The sequence below is a fragment of the Mustela nivalis genome (assembly GCF_964662115.1).
Source record: "Mustela nivalis genome assembly, chromosome: 6".
Lineage (NCBI taxonomy): Eukaryota > Metazoa > Chordata > Mammalia > Carnivora > Mustelidae > Mustela > Mustela nivalis.
In genome coordinates this window covers 36,914,948-36,935,331 of record NC_139025.1, presented here as the reverse complement: position 1 = coordinate 36,935,331, position 20,384 = coordinate 36,914,948, and the positions used below count along the sequence as shown (strand labels likewise).

At 35.5% G+C, this 20,384-nt stretch overlaps 1 protein-coding gene and 1 long non-coding RNA gene across 3 annotated transcripts in view; one reads left to right on the top strand and one right to left on the bottom strand.

Annotated features, from left to right (window-relative positions):
* Nucleotides 1–15,953, top strand: part of LOC309866418 — a 57,403-nt gene extending 41,450 nt beyond the window's left edge. Inside the window, exons 2-5 of one of the 2 annotated variants that reach the window (XR_014312640.1) lie at nt 105–714; nt 8,077–8,682; nt 9,309–9,391; nt 13,822–15,953. This is a non-coding gene — a long non-coding RNA (uncharacterized lncRNA). The remainder of the gene's footprint in view (nt 1–104; nt 715–8,076; nt 8,683–9,308; nt 9,392–13,821) is intronic. The other variant, XR_014312641.1, reaches the window with a different exon arrangement.
* The window catches only part of SGPP1 (sphingosine-1-phosphate phosphatase 1), a 34,693-nt gene that overhangs the window by 3,660 nt on the left and 10,649 nt on the right, over nt 1–20,384 (bottom strand). Inside the window, exon 2 of the mRNA XM_082734172.1 lies at nt 7,542–7,631. Coding sequence (XP_082590298.1) covers nt 7,542–7,631 — 90 coding nt within the window. The remainder of the gene's footprint in view (nt 1–7,541; nt 7,632–20,384) is intronic.

Here is a 20,384-nt window from a genome sequence, read left to right as displayed (position 1 = left end):
AAGTATCTTTTCATAAGTTTACAGGTTATTCTCTGTGTAATATATATTTGTGTCTTTTTGCAGCTTTTTTTTTTAAAGATTTTATTTATTTATTTATTTGAAAGGCAGAGATCACAAGCAGGCAGAGAGAGAGAGAGGGAAGCAGGCTCCCTGCTGAGCAGAGAACCCGAAGCAGGACACTATCCCAGGACCCCAAGATCATGACCTGAGCTGAAGGCAGTGGCTTAACCCACTGAGCCACCCAGGTGCCCTGTTCTTTTTTTTTTTTTTTTAAGATTTTATTTATTTGACAGAAAGAGAACGCAAGGGAGAGCACAAGCAGGGAGAGTGGCAGGCAGAGGGAGAAGCAAGCTCCCTGCTGAGCAAGGAGCCCATTGTGAGACTTGATGCCAGGAACCTGGGATCATGACCTAAGGTGAAGGCAGGCAGATGCTTAACCAACTGAGCCACCTGGGTGCCCCTTTTTGCAGCTGTTCTTTTATATTTTCTTTTTTCTTGCTGATTTACATGATTTTTTCATATGACCTTCATATAAATCATTTATATAAAATCTTTAATCAATAATGTGTTCTATAAACATCTCTTTTGGATTTTGTGGACTGCCTTTTCATTTTCTTTATAGTATCTTTTGGTGCACAGAAGTTCTAAATTTTAATATCATATTTATCATTATTTCTTGTTTAAGAAAACCTTCCCTACCACAAGATCATAAAGGTATGTTATTCAAAAGTTTTGAAGTTATGAAGTTTGCCTTTTACACTTAAGACTTCAGTATACTTCCCCAAACTCCTGCCATTGTACTCACTGTGCAGCAGTTCTATAAAAACTCTACCAAGGATCAGCAAAGTCAATAGTACAATGCATTGTTCTAACAATATGAAATTCTACATCAGAATACAATGAAATGTAAGAATAGCTAAAGATAGAGACAATTACTAGAGTAAGAACTGCATATGCAGCTAAAAATTTTGAGGAAATTATCCTCTTTAATCACCACCTTCCTAGGAAGCTTAGCACATTGCAGACATGCAGATATTTATTGGATAAATGAATAAATGAATCCTTTACAGAATTTATCTGTTCTAACAAAATCTGCTAAATTACTGGAAAGTGAATATCTTTACTCTGTTTTTCAACAATTACAACTATCTTTAGGAAAGCATTTAAAAAATTTATTTCCATATAGAACAAGTTTTTGTGGCTATTTTCTGATTCTAAAATATGAAATGAGATAATTTAAAAGTAATTGTGTTCTCTTTATAGAAGTGGCTGCTTTGATAGTAGGTCAAAGAAAGATATAATCACTTAGCAAAATGTTTATGAAAATATGAACTAAGGCAATAAATATCACTTGTATATTCAAACTCCTTAGGACACATAGGGCATTTCGTATCTGGCTTCTATCTAGCATAATGCTCTGGTGGAGCATGTGACTCTTTTCTCAGGGTTTTGAATTTGAGCCCCACACTGGGTACAGAGATTTACTTAAAAATAAAAAACCTTAAAAAATAACACTTCAGTGCCAGATCCCATAATGAATTTATAGACTCCATTTTCTGTCACCTCAGAATTACCTTCCCTTCTATATTTTAGGCAAACCAGTACATATCATTTGAGAGTCTGCTCAGTCACCTATCTCCTTCATAAATTTTCTCTTCCAACCCCCATAATAAGGAATTTCCTCCTCTTTACCTCCATGGCATCTCCAACAAACCTGCTACTACAGTTACCACATTTCTTTGCTTTCTATTTCTGCCAGAAAACCGAGAAAGTTCACAACTCCTGTGCCCTTTAAAAATCACTCAGGAACTTTACCAATATTGATGCCTGGGCCAATCCTTAGAATTTTTTTTTTTTTAAATGTCCTTGGACCAATTGCCAATGACTTTTTTTTTTTTTAAGATTTTATGTATTTATTTGACAGACAGAGATCACAAGTAGGCAGAGAGGCAGGCAGAGAGAGAGAGAGAGAGGAGGAAGCAGGCTCCCTGCTGAGCAGAGAGCCCGACTCGGGGCTCGATCCCAGAATCTGAGCCTAATGCAGAGGCTTAACCCACTGAGCCACCCAGGTGCCCCATTCCTTAGAAATTTTGATTGAATTGAATTGGTAGGAGTAGGACACCAATTTTTCTTTTTTCTTTTTTTTTAAGCTCCCCAGTGATTCCATTTTGCAACCTCAATTGAGAATCATTGCATTACATATTTATTTTACATATTACCTATTTAGTGATTTCTCAAAGGCAAAGACTTTATCTTATTTATACATAAATACCCAACTGCTGGCACACGGTAAGTAGGCAATAAATATTTGGTTAGTTAAACTGAGACAGTATTTCTTTAGATTCATCATACTGATTATATAATCTTGCTTGATAAGAACTCTGTAAGAGAAATAAGAAACTTTTCAACTTATTTCAAAAACTAGATGAAACTAATTTTTTTTTTAACTTAGGCTAAAGACATTTTCAGGGAATAGTATTTTCTGTACTGAAAATATTATTGTAATGCTTTACATTTAGTGCCATATTTGATCCTCACAAACACCCTGGTATGGCTCACCTCGAACATTTTGCTCTTTCGTCCCCTTTCAAGGAGTGTCCAAATTTGATAAAAATTTATGGTTACCTTGATTTCCAGTTTTTTAATAAAGAAAACTGGACTACTATCACAGAGCTATGTATTTAATCTCATAGATTGAAGGTGCTCAATACATTTGTTTAAAAAATGAATATTCTCAGCGTTAGGAATTAAATACTGGAGTGAAAAACTAAATTTCAAACATTTTTTTTTTAATATGAGGTCTTCCATGAAAATTGACTGAGACTACTAAAAATTACCTAAGAATTCTTATCAATTGAATTTTACTGCAGGTACTCAAAGATTCCAAAAGTGGCCTAAATTGTGACCATGCTTTTGGATATGCAGCTGTCCAATTATATGACTGTCAAACCTCTAGCCTTCATATTTTGAATCCCTAATTGACATATAATTACACTTTTATGAGATCATGTTCCTTTGGTTGCTATCTTACCCTTTCTTCCCTACATAAAGGCATAGGTCTTGTGAAATAACTACAGGATTTTGGCCAGCAGGATAAAAGCTGTTGCTTTATTTCTTATTAACTTTCATGACTGATTCAAAATTTTCAGAATATGCTAATGTGGAAGTGTTCTGAGCCTTGTAAATCTCACAAAGAATGTGTACCAAGTTAGAAGTTTTAAATAAATAACAATGAGTTTTTTACATAAAACCATACATAATACATTTACTATAAGGTTAATTGAAAGGAAGAAGGGTTAAGAGCTCTGAAGTCATCTATTTTTTTTTTAAATTATAGTTTCCATACCATACATATAAGTCCCTATTCATTCCTAGAAAATGTTTTTTACAGTACCTTAAAAAAATGAAAAAAAAATCAATTAAATGACTTTGAGCCTTTTTCCATTTGATCACTTTTTATATTATTATTACTTATTTAAGTTTTTATTTATTCATTTATTTAAGTAATCTCCACACCCAGTGTGGGGTTTAAGCTCACAACTCTTAAGATCAAGAGTCACACACTCCTCTGACTGAACCAGCCAGGTACCCCTACATTTGATCACTTTAAGAATTCTTTAAAATAATTCATAAAATTTAATTCTAGAAATATATTTCAGTACAACACAAAATATCCAGTATTTATTATCCTCTACTGTTTTTGCAGAGCTCCAGGAATATTAAACTTAGATTGTTACAAGATTCTCTATACAAATCTACCTCCTTTTCAGATTGAATTATTAATTATTTATGATATTACCCTGCATAGTTAAGGACAAACTGAACTTCTAGGCAACAGAAACAGAAGTAAGGAACAACTGAATTCAGGACATAAACATGATGCTATCAGTGTGGTATCAATTTCATGTATAACATTAAAATGTATAGTAGGTGGTTTTAAGCATTATAGACAAAGTGCTCAATAAAGAGAAAATGTTAAAGGTAACAAAAAGAACTTAGAGTAGCAAATAATTTTAGATACCATTAGTTATAGATAAGTTATCTATAATAATAGAGATCTATAATAATAATTTATAAAAATAGTTACCATTAATAATGCCCTCAAGTTAATAGATCACATTTGAATGGAATATTCAAGGTTATCAAATTTATGGTAAACAAAAAATATACTAAATTCAATAAAGATTAATTATATATTAAATCAAGTTTTATCCTTTTCATTTCTCCTGATCAGGAAATAGACCTAGAGAGGCTGTTGATTTGCTGAGATTAGAATTCAGGACTCCTGTCATGTCCTAGTGGGTTTTTTCAATTATAACATATTTTAGGTGTCCTACTTCTAATTTCAAAATGCCAATGATGCCAGCAGTTTCAAACAACAAACAACAACAAACAACAAAATGTATTGCATTTTATTTTATTATAAAGGCACTATTAAGGATAGATTTTGGAATGTTTTTCTTTAATAAAAATTCAAATTTAATGGAAACGCCTGGATGGCTCGGTCTTAAGCAGTTGCCTTTGGCTAAGGTCATGATCCCAGGGTCTGGGATGGAGGCCCTCAATTGGGCTCCCTGCTTGGCAAGGAGCCTGCTTCTCCCTCTCCCCCTCCCTGCTTGTTTTGCCTCTCTCACTGTATCTCTTTCTGTAAAATAAAATATTTTTTTAAAAATTCAAATTTAATATGTAGTTATAGAAAAACTAGGAAATACAGATTAACAATAACAAGTACTTATTACCTAGGAATAGCCACTATTAAGACTCTCAAAGTTGAGTGTTCTAGATCTTTGTTTCTGGGTTTTGGGGGGTTTTTGTTTGGTTGGTTTGATGTTTATTTCTTGTCACAAAAGTGGGTTTGAGGGGTACACACTATTTTATAATCTGGTAGTATCTTTCTAAAAAGATTTCCACATATAGACATATAACCTTTCAGTACAATTTTGGGTTAGTGAATTGACAACACATTCATAATCTTACTAATGTAGAAACAAAATAGTAGTTTGACAAGTACCCATTCTAGTAACTTAAAATGGCCTGCCTTTTTATGAATTTAAATTTTGAAAGCTAGGTTTTAATAATAAAAAACAGACGTAGTAACTATATTTTTCATGGAATTAAGAAAATCAATTTATGAAAGTAGGTAGATGTTGAAAACAAACTAAGCTGTTAGTCTTTGTGTTGTAACAACAACAAAGCTTATGGCAAATACTGAATGAAGTGTTCATTATAAATTTATTTAGAACATGATTAGGACTCCCTTAGGTTAATGAAGACATCGGCTTAGATAATATGGTTTCTAAGCACCTATTGGAAATTCATAGGCCACATACTGCCTATAGTTCCATACTAATTTCACAATAAATTGTAAAGATACAAATTATTACTAAGAAAATTGTTCAAAACGCAGGTAATTAGCTGAAACATTAAAATATAGGAAAAAGCAAAAATTGTGGGAAACCATTAGATCCATTATGTAAAAAAAGTGGGGTTTATTATAGGTTTAATTTCATACATCAACTAGCAAATGATTAGAAGCAATGTACTTATTGATTAGGAAAAACTGTGGTCATAACACAGGGCATTATTTACATGTTTGCAACTTACCCGTGATTTTACTTTTAAAAGGAAAACAAAAATTTATAATACTACACGTAATAAAATTCAGTAGCTAGTCAGAATAAAACTGATGAAACATTCCACAGGACAAAAAGGTTTTTGAATAAAGGACTAGGGTTATCAGACGCATGATCTGAAAAATACAACATCAATATTGTTTTTACATCAGCTGATTCAAAAATAGGGGCACCTAGTATGTAAAAACTGAACTAAACTCAGCTTGAATATTTGACCCATCCACTAAACATCTGTTTTTTTAAGAACACGTCTTTTAGATTATGTATTCAATATAATCAGATGCTTACTACTCTTTTTATTATGATAATGAACCTATGGGTACTATTATCTAATATCTTTTCCTCAGAAATATCAGGGATCCATTTTTTTATCATTCGAAGATGCAAAACCATTTGGTAGTTTTTTAGGAGTAATATTACTAACTTTTGAGATTAGAAGGGAATAACTAACAAGGCAAAGAGCAGGATAACATTTTCTCTTGACAAATATTAGATCTGACCTGAAAATATGATACTTCTCTCATTATAAAATTAGTAGATATCAATCAGACAGAATTATGTGTAAATTCACAATTTGTAATTAATACCAATAATTATAAAATTATTGAACACAAATAATGTGCTTACTAATTTCCAACTTCTGGAAATTTACTAGTGAAGCAGCAGCTACTGAAGGTAAGCAATCTAAGTAAAAAATAGAAACCCAGTATTTCTACAGCTATGAAACAGTTAAGTAGATATTTATCAGTAGAAAATTCTAAAAGGATAAGAAGAATTTGTAACCAGTTATACATTTTTTTATTCCATGAGTTAGTTCATATTTACTTTTTTTTCTGATCCTTTACCTACAAAATACATTATACATTCAGTGTACTAGGAGACACCAGACTTGGTGCAAGGGACAAAGAAAAAACATAGTTACTTTTCTTCTGATGCTTACTGTCTACTGACTTAAAAAAAAAAAAAAAGCAACTGTAGTTTAGCATTAACTGCGATGCTAGATTTATGCTCAGGATGCTCTGGAGAAAGGTCACTTAACCAGTCTAGAGACAGGAAAGATGGGGAATGTTACAAGGCTTTTTTAAGAGATAAGAATGTTTTTGTCTTTGAGGAATGGATAAGATAGTTAGCTAGACAAAAAAAGGTATTCCAAGCAGAAGTTACAGCATTCCTAAAGGTATGGAGATAAGGAATACAGTTTACCTTTGAGTAAACTTGAGTCATTCAGTATGGCCTCACTTTTGTGTTTTGGAAGTAAAGTACAACAGCAGACTAAACACTGTGGAGAGGTGTCAGACTGGAAGTAGGGCTACTAATGAAGCTATTACTGTAATCTGGTGAAGAGATGATACAAGCTAGAATTAAAGAAATGCCGATGGGACGGTGAGGAGAGGCTAAAGAGTACAGGGTCCCTGTGCCACTGCTCTTTAAACTGAACAGCATTCCCAAAATGAAATAATTAGTGCAAGCGCTAAAATACTCTTGGGGAAAAAAAGAAAACTAGAGTTTAATATGTAAATATAAGTGATTTTTTACTACTAATAATAAATAGAGCTCTCCTGGATTTCTGTATTGCTGGCTTTCACTCAGTGGTAGAAGAGGCATAGAAGAGAATGAGAAGGAAAATCAAACTGAGACTGGAAAGAGGGAGAAACCTTATCCTGAGCACAATATCTGGTTATTTGTGATTGCTGGGAACTGTTTCAATAAAATACATGATTACTAAGTTAAATGTTCATAAAACATCATGTTTATATATTTATACATTATATATTTTTAGCAAAATAAGATTTATAATAATATTTTCTCAAGTTTCCTATAAGCTTGAAAATGATTATAAAAACTATAAAACTGCCTGTCAATTTCAGTAAAAAACATAAAGCACAATGAACACAAAGTTTTCCTTACCAGAATGGAGTGCATTCCCATGTAAATTCTACTTAGGCAAACTAGAGAACACCAGCAGGGGATAAGAATCAGTCCATATATAAGAGGATACTGAAGGGGAAAAAAAGTAAAATCAGTTAAATAGGTTAAATTTAAACAAGGAAATAAATCACAATACCACAAAACTCCACAAAAACAAGAACTGTGTTTTTACTTTCCATTGTATTCCTTGCACCTAACCCCAAGCATGGCACATAGCAGACATTTAAGAAAAACTTTTGCAGGGGTGCCTGGGTGACTCAGTTGGTTAAATGTCTGACTTTTAATTTTGGCTCAAGCCATGATCTCAAGGTTGTGACACTGAGCCTGCTTAAGATTCTCTTTGCCTCTCCCTCTGCCCCTCCTCCTCCCCCGCCCCTCAGCCCTTGGCTCATTGTGGAGCACGTGCTCTCTTATCAGGGGGGAAAAAAATACTTTTGCATGACTGAACAAGTGAATGAAATCTGGGGTTTCTACACTCCTCATTGTGAGAACTGGCTCGTTTTTGTTTCTATAGTAAAGACTTGATCACTGGCATGCTGCAGAAGAAAAACAAGTAGGAGACATTTTTCATGTAGCTCCAAAATGAAATACCTCTGGGATAGTGCTTGAATCTGATCCATGTAAGCATCCTTGCTTCCCTGGGGAGGAAGACTGAGCATTATCTCCCTCTCAGTTCCATCACTGACTGCTATTTGTAGTTTCTCTTGGTACTTCCCTATCTTGTATTCAGTATTCAACACCCTGTAACTGGTTTTCCACTTCTGCCCCTCCAGTAAAATTTCAAATGGTAACCTTTTTGAGAAAAATTGTGGGGGGGGGGGGGGACTGGAATCAGAAAGTCATAAAAATAGAAAAAAAACAAAGTGTAGATAACTCTTGGTATCAGGCACTAGCGTTAAGACTTGACTTTGAATCTCCTTGTATTCGAGGGAAAGAGGAAATGATGGATAGACACAGTGGCAGGTTTGTAAAGGAATAAGGAAGGGCACACAATTGATGCTTTATAACTTCAAATCTCTCCATGAAACTGAAGCCAAGGTGGTTCAATTAATCAGAATCAACGTGGTTCAATAAGAAGTGAAGTTGAAAGAAGCGAGTTAGTAGGGCTTCAAGAAGCGTGGTAAAGATTTTACTACATAGTTGTTTTGATTTGACTTACCTACTGTATTTGACATGGCCACCACTTTCTTGAAAGTCTAAATACCCTGATTTCTCTAGTACCACATTCTGTTTTCCTCTTTCACCATGTATTTTTTTTTTCTGTGTTTCCCACACAAGGGCCTATCTTCTTCTTGTTCCTTAAACACTGCATAAGTAAATAAGGATTCTGCCCTTAGCAGTTCTTGGTAGTCTCAGCTTTTATTTTTTAACTACTTCACATGCCAAAGACCTACCTAGCATTTCCTTGCATTAAGAACCATATGGCCATTGCCTGCACCTGCACCTTCTACCACACATCTCTCTCTCTCTGGAGTTAATTAAAAACCCACTACACTTCAAACCAATGTCATCATCCTATCACCCAAACTTGTTCCTCCTCTCATATTACCTATTTCATTTAGAAACCTCATAACCCATATAATAATCTGAGAAACATGAATTATCCTTGATTCCTTCTTTATCCCTCATATTCAACCAATAATCACATTTTGCTGATTCTACCTTCTAAATACTTCTTGATTCTATCAACTCTTTTCCACTCTTCTTAAACTGTCCTTACTCAGATCCTCATCATTTCTTTTCCAGGCTCTACCTGTTTCTCCAGTGTTCTTCCACATGCATGAGAAACTTGGTTAAGGGGGCAGACAGACATGTAACTATATAGTGAGGTAAGTGCTATGAGAATACCCTAAAAATTCCGAGGGATTCTAAGGGATGGGCACCTAACTTAAAGACGTTAACAAAGTCACCCAGATTAAATAATATCCAAGTTATCCTGGGAGATGAGTAGGATTTAATCTTTAAAAAAAAGGAGTACAGGGCAAAAAAGATAAAAGGCATTATAAACAGCAGGAACCCCACGAACAAAGGCTCGCCGGCAAGAAACTGTAAGCAGTATGGTTTTCTAGGAGAATAAACTTACACTGTAGCTGGCGGAAGGCACTAAATAAGTGAACGTAAAATATGCAAGTTATACGATATTTAAAGATATATAGATTATATAAGATGTGTTAAATACCATGTGTTCAAGTGTGTTAAGTGCTATGGAAAAATAAGAGAACAGGTGTCGAAACAGTAATGTTCATCAAATACTCCTTATGCTCCTCCACATTTTTAGGTTCACTTGCACTTAGATTGGGACTATGTGACTAGTTTAGCCAATGAGCTGGGTAAAAGTGACTTATGCCACTTTTAATCATTCTATGAGCTCTCTTCCTTATAGATGTAACCTGGAAGCCACATGCTGACATGTATACAGGACAGGCAAACTTCCATCAGTCTGGGTCTCTGAAGTCCAGTTGGTTTCACTGGTGAATTTTACCAAACTTTTTTTTTTTAAGTTTTTAAAAAATATTTTACTTATTTATTTGACAGAGAAGGATCACAAGTAGGCAGAGAGAATGAGGGAAGCAGGTTCCCTGCTGAGCAGAGAGCCCAATGTGGGGCTCAATCCCGGGACCCTGAGATCATGACCTGAGCCGAGGGCAGAGGCTTAACCCACTGAGCCACCCAGGCACCCTTTACCAAACATTTTTAAAAGATTTAATATCCACCTTTCTCAAGCTCTTACAAAAAAAAAAAAAACAACAATAACAAAAAAACCCAGAAGTGAACACTTCCTACTCTGTGAAGCCACTATTACCCTGATACCAAAACCAGAGAGACATCACAAAAAAACTACAGATCAATATCCCCTGTTTAAGTACAGGTGCAAAAACCTCCTACAAAATATTAGCAAGCCAAATCCAAGAATTTGTTAAAAGTATTATACACCATGATGTATGATACGGGATTTATCCCAGAAACGCAAGAGTGGTTCAACAAAGAAAAATTAATGTAATATATCACATTAACAGAATTAAGAAAAAAATACCCATGATCATCCTTCATAATAAAAGCACTAAAAAATTAGGAAAGAAGGGAATTTCTTCAGCATGATAAAGGGCATTTATGAACTACCTACAGATAACATACTTAATGATGACAGACTGAAGTTTTCTCCCCAAGATGAGAAAGACAAGATGTCTACCTCTCACAGCTGCTATCTAACACTGTGTGTAAGTTCTAGCCAGAAAAATTAGGCAAGAAAAAGAAAAGACATCTAAATTGGAAAGGACAAAGTAAAACTACCTCTATTCACAGATAACATGAGTGTAAGAAGAAAGAAAAAAAAAGAAAAGAAAAAGAAAATCCCATAAGAATCCACAAAAAACGACTAGAGTTAATAAATGAATTCAGCAAAGTTGCAGGGTACAAGATCAAAACACACAAATCAGTTCTGTTTCTATACACCAGCACTTAACAATCTAAAAAGGAATTTAAGAAAATTCAATTTACGATAGCATCCAAAAGGATAAAATAACCTAGGAATAAATTTAACCAAGTAAGTAAAAGACTGGTATACTGAAAGCTACAAAACATTAATGGAAGAAGTTACAGACCTTGTCTTTGACATAGGATATATTTATACATTAGGATATAATAGATATTATGTATATTCTCTATATGTATGTATGTGTGTATGTATATATATGTACATATCTAAAAAGTCATAGTATTTATTTTAATTATTGTCTCTTTCCTCAAGAATTTAAGTTCGGGGGCACCTGGGTGGCTCAGTGGGTTAAAGGCAGAATTTGGATCAGGTCATGGTCTCAGGGTCCTGGGATTGAGCCCCACATCGGGCTCTCTGCTTAGCAGGGAGCATGCTTCCCTCTCTCTGTCTCTGCCTGCCTCTCTGCCTGCTTGTGATCTCTCTCTGTCAAATAAATAAATAAAATAAAATAAAATAAAATAAAGAATTTAAGTTCCATGGGGGGCAGGAACTTGAATCTGTTTTGTTCAATACCGTATTATCAGTGACTACAAGTGTCTACATATAGTAGTCAGTCAATAAATACTTGATAAATAAAGTAAACATAAGCCTTCAGCCACAGGAGAGTATCAGTCTTACCTTATCACATTCATGATAACCTTAGGTCACAGGTCCATCAGTTCCTGGCCTCAAACCTGGGCTGCCTTAACCTTTAGTTCTAAGAGCATCTCCGGAATCCATCACAATAAATTGGAATCTGAAAATCCTTTTGTGTAAGCTTAGGGAATTTCCAATGCTTGTTTTAGAATAATCACTGTTAGGTAAGGATTCTGTAACTTAAGCTCTTAAAACTAATATACACTTTCTAAAACAAAGTAACCAAATTGTATAGAAATAAAAACAATTTCCTATAATAGCACATTATGAACTGTATTTTGTATACTAAAAGCAAAACAAAGCAAAAAACTTAATCACAACAGCATGTTTTCCTTCATAGTACTTTCCACACTGGCAGGCTAGTATAGTATATAATAATATATGGGTTCATAAAGGTAAAATAATAACAAAAACTGACCCATATGCAGTCATTTAATGTATACATTAAGACAAATATGTGAGCTAAAGCATTTTCAACTCAATCTGTCCTTTTCACCTATTCATATCTGGTGTCATCTTACTGTTTCTTTTGAATTCTGAAGTTACAAAGTATCAATTTAGCAACAGAACTCATCAAGTAAATATTATAATTTTAAGTATATTTTTTATTAAAAACCACAATAAGGAAAGTATTATTTAGGGCACCTGGGTGGCTCAGTCGATCTTCCCCTCAAGGTCACGATCCCAGGGTCCTAGGATCAAGTCCTGCATGGCACTCAGCTGGAAGACTGCTTCTCTCTCTCCCACTACACCCCCACCCCGCTGTATTCCCTCTCTTGTGTCTCTGTCAAATAAATAAATAAAATCTTAAAAAAAAAAAAAAAGTAAAGTACTGTTTATTACCATCCTATCCTATGTAGACTTAGGTTAACAAAATAGGATCTCTTTCCCAATTTCTGTTACAGGGAAGGGATTTGTGAAAAGGAAAGAAAAGGACTACATGTTTTAGCTTGTATCATTTTACAGCTGCAGGCAGGCAGACCACAGCTTTCCAGACAGTTAGGATGAACAAGAAATTCCTGATTCTCTCTGTGGAAACCAGAGTAGAAACAAGAGAAACTTAGTAAATTCAATCCTTCAGGCAGTTACCCATTCATTCATTCATTCATTCATTCCAATTCTAATGTATCAAAGAAATTTTTATATAATCGTCTGTTGGATAATCTAGCCCTATCTGCTACAAAGCCCCAGAGAATTTTTCCAGTGTCTAATACGGATCCCATGGGGATCTGTTTCTTAAAAAAATCCCTATTCAAATATCCAGGGTTGGGAGCAAATTTAGCCTGGGGTATGAATAGCTCTTACAGAGCCACTTCAGCACTTGGGAGGGTAAGTGGAAGAGGAGCAACTAAGTACAGTAATTTTAAAAATGGGAAGAGCACTGCAACAGAAAACTCAAATTGTCTTCTCCACACTGGCAAATTTAGCAATTCTGTAAGAGCCCTAGTTTCTATTTTTATATAAGTCTTCTTCCTCTTTTCCTCTGCAATAACAATCTAACCAACCTTTTTCTCACTTCTGATGCACACATATTTGCAACTGTTCTGTCCTCCCCTTCACTGTCACACTCTACTAATTCCTAACCATCCCAGTCCTTTACTTGACAAATAAACTGGCTGGATTTTTTAAAGCCACAGTTCATTTCTAGGAAGATGTTACAAGAAGTAAATGTGGATTTGTTCTTTATTGAAGGGTTAACAGATTAAATAATTTTACTTAACACAACTTACTGTGTACCAGGCACTGTTTTAAGACCTTTAGAAATTAAAAAAAAAAAAAAAGACCTTTAGAAATATTAGCTCATTTAATCATAGAACAACCCTGTGGGGTAGATATTCTAATTCAAATGAAACTGAGTCAAAGAGAGGTCCAGAATTAAACAGGCGTTAAGTAATGGAGCTGAGATTCAAACACTGAAAGTCTAATTCCCAAATCTAAGCTCTTAACCACTATACTAAGCTGTCATTGATTAATAGCATGTTGTTTAATTCCTAGTATCACTGTATCAAGCAGATTATCTCTCAGATCTTTTTTATTTAGGTTTTTCTTAAAATAGAGCTAGGTACAAACTAAATTAGAGGTAGAAGGGATCTTAAAGATATCAATTCCACTCTCCTTTCTTTACAGATGAAGAAACGACCCAGGGACGCTTATTCTTCCAGTGGCCTATCCTGATACCTTTTCCAATTTACCATGCTTGTTACTTTACACTTTTATCACTATACAAATAGGTAATAATTTTAAGTTTGGTAGGAGTTTCTAGTTTTTATTTATTTTTTTCTTAAGAGAATGTTGAGCTTTACTTGCTGAATTTATGTTATGTCCTCTAATAAGAAAGTTTTACTTAAATCTTTAGGTCTTATCAAAAAAGCTTAAAGAAAAATTTATAAGTCCTTCACATTATTTTCAAATTAGAAAACATTTAGCAAACGGAGAACAGATCATATGACCTCCTAGATGCTTTTAATTTGACACCACGATCTAATCTTTTCATTGCACAGGCTATTATGGGAACACTTATCTAAACTCTCCCTTCTGTTATTCTACTAAACGGTTTTATTCCTACTGATATGCTTTCCTTAACTCTTTACTACACATAATCAGAATTAGTTTTTATATTGTGTCATTTGTCATTCGCATTCATTGAGGTTAGTAAAAGTCCATAAAATGACCTGCAATTAAAGCAATGACAAAAACTGTCTTCAATAGAATTTGGAATTTTCATAGTAATTTAAATATGGGACAAAGTCAGGCACCAGAAAAAAAACTATATTTTGAACTCAAGAAATGGATAGTGTATATGTAAACAACAGATGACAAGGATACCACGTTAATGATATATCTGCCTTGTTTTCATACCCTGCTACTCAAATAAAAATTGATGCAAACTTCTGAAAAGCATTTTGTCCATACATAAAAAAGCTCTAAGTGTTCATATACATTGACACAGTGATCTCTCTCCTAAAAAGGCTTAGAAATGTGGACCAAGGATTCATATATAAAAATGTTTATCATGCAATTATATATACCATACAATGATGAACAAATCAGTATTTATTGATTATAATGTAGTAGTTTAAAATAAAAATGTAGATAATAGGAACTGAATTATGTAGAGAAAATAAAGTATTATAAGGATACAGAATATCTCACTGAGCCCTAAGGCAAAAGGAAGCTAAGGCTTAAAGAAACTGGAGCTATCAACTAGACAGTCACAGGATCCTCTCTTCTTCCATATCCACTTCATCTTTTTCTGTGTGGCAGCTTTTCCGCTCTTTAGTCCAGATGGTAGATGAAGGTTTTTTAAATTCTTCAGTGGAGAAACCTGCCCAAACTCAGTACCTGTTCTCAATTTCTTTTCTTTTCTTTTTCTTTTTTTTTTTTTTAAGATTTTATTTGTCAAAGAGAGAGGGAGCACAAGCAGTGGGAGCGACAGGGAGATAGAGAGAAGCCGACTCCCCGCCAAGCAGGGAGCCGGATGCAGAGCTCCATTCAGCACCTCCGGATCGTGACCTGAGCTGAAGGCAGCCCAGACGGCTTAACCGGCAGAGCTACGCAGGTGTCCCCTGTTCTCAATTTCTGATGGACAAGACTGCAGGGACAAAGTATTTGCCCTAAAGTTGAGGGACTCTTAGGGGGTTGTTGATGAAGTTTTAGAATATAGGTGAGGTTCAGTGGGATGGAGGTCCAGAGGCGATGACCAAGAAAGAATTCTTGAGACATCTTTGATGCAAAATGGTTTTTTTTTAAGCACGGGGACAGTACCCGTGGGCAGAAAGAGCTGCAGCTGTGGGGTTGTGAGGGGTGGTAGGTTATGTAGGATGGGGTTGGGTAGGTAAGGAAAAGGGAGGTTTCACTAGAACTTTCATATGCTAAAGAGGACCTACAAGATATGGGAGGCATTGTCAAGGTCATTTTTCCCTCTAGCAAGGTATTAACATTGTTAAAGATAGGTGGGAGATTAAAAAAAAAAAAAAAAAAAGATAGGTGGGAGATTCCTAAAGAATGTCACATATGTCCCACCCAGGAGTGGGGGTAGAGGAAGGTTGCAGGGTGTCAGCTTTTGCTTTGTCCTCAGCCAGCCTTCTGTTCCCTCATCATTGTAAGCTAGGCTGACTTGCCAAAGGTGACTACTTCTTCAGGTGTGGGACAATGGGCTAATTTCATAATCTCTTTGTATCAGTTTCCTCATCTATAAATGGAGATAACAGTATCTATAGTAAGTACAGTCCTATAATATAAAAACTATTTTGCAAGAATATGAGTGTTTCTTTCATTAAGAATATTTTCTAGAGGGGTGCCTGGGTAGTTCAGTTGGTTAGGTGTCCAACTCTTGACTTTGGTTTAGGTCATACTTTTGGGGTCGTGGGATCAAGCTCCGCATGGGACTCCCCACTCTGCAGGGAATCTCCTTCTCTCCATCTCCCCACTCTCCCTTTGCCCCCCGCCCAACTTGGAAACACTCTCTCTCTCTCTCAAATCAATCAATCAGTCTTAACAACAACAACAAAAAAGTTTTCTGGGAATTTTTACTGATAGAGAAAAAAGATTAGAGTTCTCTAGAGAAATAAATCCAGTAAGATACACACACACACACACACACACACACACACACATATAAATGGAGAGGGAAGTCACTGCAAGGAATTGGCTTTATTACTGGATTTATTTTAAGGATCATGGAGCCTACAAATACAAAATCTGCAGGGTATGCCAGTGGACTGGAGATCCAGGAAAAAGTTGATGTCGCTCAAGTCCAAAGATAGTAGGTGAACAGAATCCCCTCTTCCTGGGGGGAAACCGTCTTTTTTTCTCTTAAGGCTTTCAATTAATTAGATAAAGCCCCACCAATATTATGCAAGATAATCTCCTCAAAATCTACTGATTGAAATGTTAATAACCACCTTAAAAATATCGTTTTTCCAAAGATTTTTAAATTTGTCAGAGTGTACACATAAGCAGGGGGAGTGGCAGGTAGAGGGAGAAGCAAGGTACCCAGTGAGCAAGGAGCCTGATGTGGGACTCAATCCCAGGACCCTGGGATCATGACTGAGCTTAAGGCAGATGCTTAATTAACCGACTAAGCCCACCCAGGCATCCCTAAAAAATATCTTCACAGAAACATCTACAATAGTGTTTGCCCCCAAAATCTGGGTATCGTGGCCTAGATAAGTGTCCTATAAAATTAAGTATCACACATTATATTAAATGAAAATATGTTGAAATTATTTTCAAACTGTCAGAAAATACCAAAAAAGTTAACATTAGGTTTTTTTCTATTTTTATTTTACAAGTCTTCTATAAAGCTCAGTACTTAGCTTGTCTGTCCTTTTAGCAACATTTAACCATATTAATTAGGGGTGCCTGGGTGATTCAGCCAGGTAAGCAGCTGACTTTGGCTCAAGTCATGATCTCAGGGTCTTGAGATCAAGCTCTGAGTCCTGCTACCCCCTCAGCAGGGAGTCTGCTTGTCCCTCTTCCTCTGCCCCTAACCCCTGTTCATGTTCTCTCAACTAAATACAACCTTCAAAACAAACAAAAAATATTAATTATTAGCCTTTTGTAGAAACACTCTTCTACTTGTAGCTTCCCTTTATAGTATATTCTTTTTATGATACTGTCCAATTTATACTCCTTCTGCATATATCCCTGCTTAAGCCCCCCTGCAGTGTGGCCCTGGAGACATGCTAATACTGTGTTGATCCGACTTTTTTTACTACAACATTGGATCAGGTATGGACACTTGGTCCTGAAGGAGCAAATCCATTGGCTGGAATGAGCTGATTAGATTGTTTTTTCTAATTATAATTGAATTTAAGTCAGTCATGACTCTCTGTTGTATGCTTGAAATTGAAATAATGTAGAAGCAGGGTAAGGCTGACATGCATGCCAAAGCAGAGAGAGAAGGAAACAAATGAGAGGCCATGTAACCCCAAGAAACAGATGGATGGCACTGCCTGATAGCATTCCAGGGGCCTGGCTCCATTCCCTCAGGAAGCCTGACAGCACTTTCTTGATTTTGACTTCCATAAGAAGATATTCCTTCTAGTCCTCAAATAAATTTTCTTTTTTTTATTTAAGCTGGTAGAAAGAACCCCCTGCCACACACACAGCCTTAGTTAGATAATCCCTAAGATCTCTTCTTACCTCTCAAACTGCTACTTGTCAGATTCTGTTTCAGTTTCTTTTTACCCTATCCATTCCTTAAATATTAATGTATTTTAAGGTTTTTTCCTTAGACCCTCTGTTCTTCTCACTGTATGTACTCTCCAAGGGCAGTACCACCCACTCTTATCATTCATTCTGCACATATATGCTGATGATACAAACCTGTCTAGGTCTCTTTGCTTTGCTTTGCTTTTTAATTTAAAGTCAGTTAGGGGTGACTGGGTGGCCATGTTAAGTGTCTGCCTTTAGCTGATGAGGTCATGATCCCAGGATCCTGGGACTGAGCCCCACATTGGGCTCCCCATTCAGTGGGAAGCCTGTTTCTCCCTCTCCCACTCCCCCTGCTTGTGTTCCCTCTCTAGCTGTGTCTATCAAATAAATAAAATCTTTTAGGGAAAAAAAACCAACATATAGTACATCATTAGTTTCAGGTGTGTTCTATTATTAATCAGTTGCATGTAACACCCAGTGCTCATTACATCACATGCCCTCCTTAATGCCCATCCCCCAGCTACGTCATCACCCCATGCACCTCCCCTTCAGCATCCCTCAGTTTGTTTCCTAGAGTTAAGAATCTTTTCATGGTGGGCGCCTGGGTGGCTCAGTTGGTTAAGTCACTGACTTCAGCTCAAGTCAGGATCCCTGCTCAGCGAGGAGTCTGCTTCTCGCTCTCGTGCTTTCTTTCTCTCTCTCAAATAAATAAAATCTTTTTAAAAAAAAAAGGTCTCTCATGGGTTTTCTTCATTGATGAGTTTCCATTCCATTTTCCCTCTCTTCCCCATGATCCTCTGCGCTGTTTCTTATTTTCCACATATGAGAGAAATCATATAATTATCCTTCTCTAATTGACTTATTTCACCCAGCATAATACCCTCCAGTTCCACCCACATAGATCTAAATAGTAAATATTCATCCCTTCTGATGGCTGAGTAATACTCCATTGTACTCCATTATACTGTACTGTATACTATACATTGTACACCATAATACTCCATTATAGTTGAGTATTTGCTTTCAAATTGCGTGTATATATGCACTCCATTGTATATATAACTTCTTTATTCATTCATCTGTCAATGGGCATCTCAGCTCTTTCCACAGTTTGGCTATTGTGGACATTGCTGTTATAAGCATTGAGGTGCCCATGTCCCTTTGGATCAATACATTTCTATCTTTGTGGTAAATATGTCTAGGTCTCTTTCATGTGTAGACCTGCCTCCCAGATAGTTCTGTCTTAAAGACACCTCAAATTCAATTAAAACTAAAATGGAATTCTCCTCCTGCTTTCCAGATTTTCTATTTCTACAAATTAAACTACTATTTCTCAGCTTCCCAAATAGGAAATCTGGGAATAATCCTTTACTCCTGTTTTTTCTTCCTTACTGCCAACTGGAATTAATCACCACGTCTTGTCAATTCTACCTCTAAATATCTCTTAAAGGTATCCATTTCTTTCTACTCCCACTGACACTACCTAGGTCAGGGGCCAGTTGAGTTTTTAAATAAAGAGGCAGATAGTAACTGTTTTGGACTTTGTGGATCACGTAGTCAGTGTCACAGTTATTCAGCTCTATTGCTGTAACACAAAAGCATCACACACAATCTAGATATAAATGAATAGACATGGCTGTGTTTCAATAAGGTTTTAGGAATCCCCACTAAAATTATTAATTTCCTATAATTTGTACCTGTCACAAAATATTCTTCTTGTGGCTTTTTTCAACTATTTAAAATGTAAAAAAATCATTCACAGTTCACAAGTCATATAAAATCAGGCAGCTGTTCATAGTCTCCTGATCTAGGCCTCCCATCTTTTCTCCCTTGAATTGGTGGAGTAACATCTTAGTTGGTCTAGTTTCCCTGCCTCCAGTCTTACTGCTCTCTAGTCCATTTTCTATACTATAGACACAATAGTCTTCCCAAAATAACAATCTAATCTCCTCCAAGCAAACAGACCATATTTTGGGGGTTTTGCCCTGTTATCTGTAGGGCTTGTGATACTGGCTAGTACTTACTAAAAATGAAAGGATTATATTTGTGGAATTTAATAGCGTTACCTTTATTAAAGCTTTTTAGTCAAGAAAAAAGTTACACTTGCAACAGAAGAAATAAACATCATAATTCTCAGTTGATACGATTTTCTTCTATGAAGAACAAATGAGATTATACATATAAATTATTAAATTAAAGGAGACCTGAAAAAAGTTGCTGTTTATATGATCAATGCATAAAAATCAAGCATGTTTCTATCTTCCAGCCCCAAAGTTAGAATATTTGATTTTTAATATCATTGTAACATATAACATATAACAATAACAAAAAATATAAAGTAACTACAAATCTAACAGAATTTATACTTGATTTATATGAAGGTTATAAAACTCCATTGAAATAAGAAAACCTAAATATATAAGATTCACCATATTCACAGATACATTCAATATTGTAAGGCTATTAATTCTCTCTACATTCATTTATAAATTCACTGCGATTTCAATAAAAGTCCAGAGTTTTTTATAGAA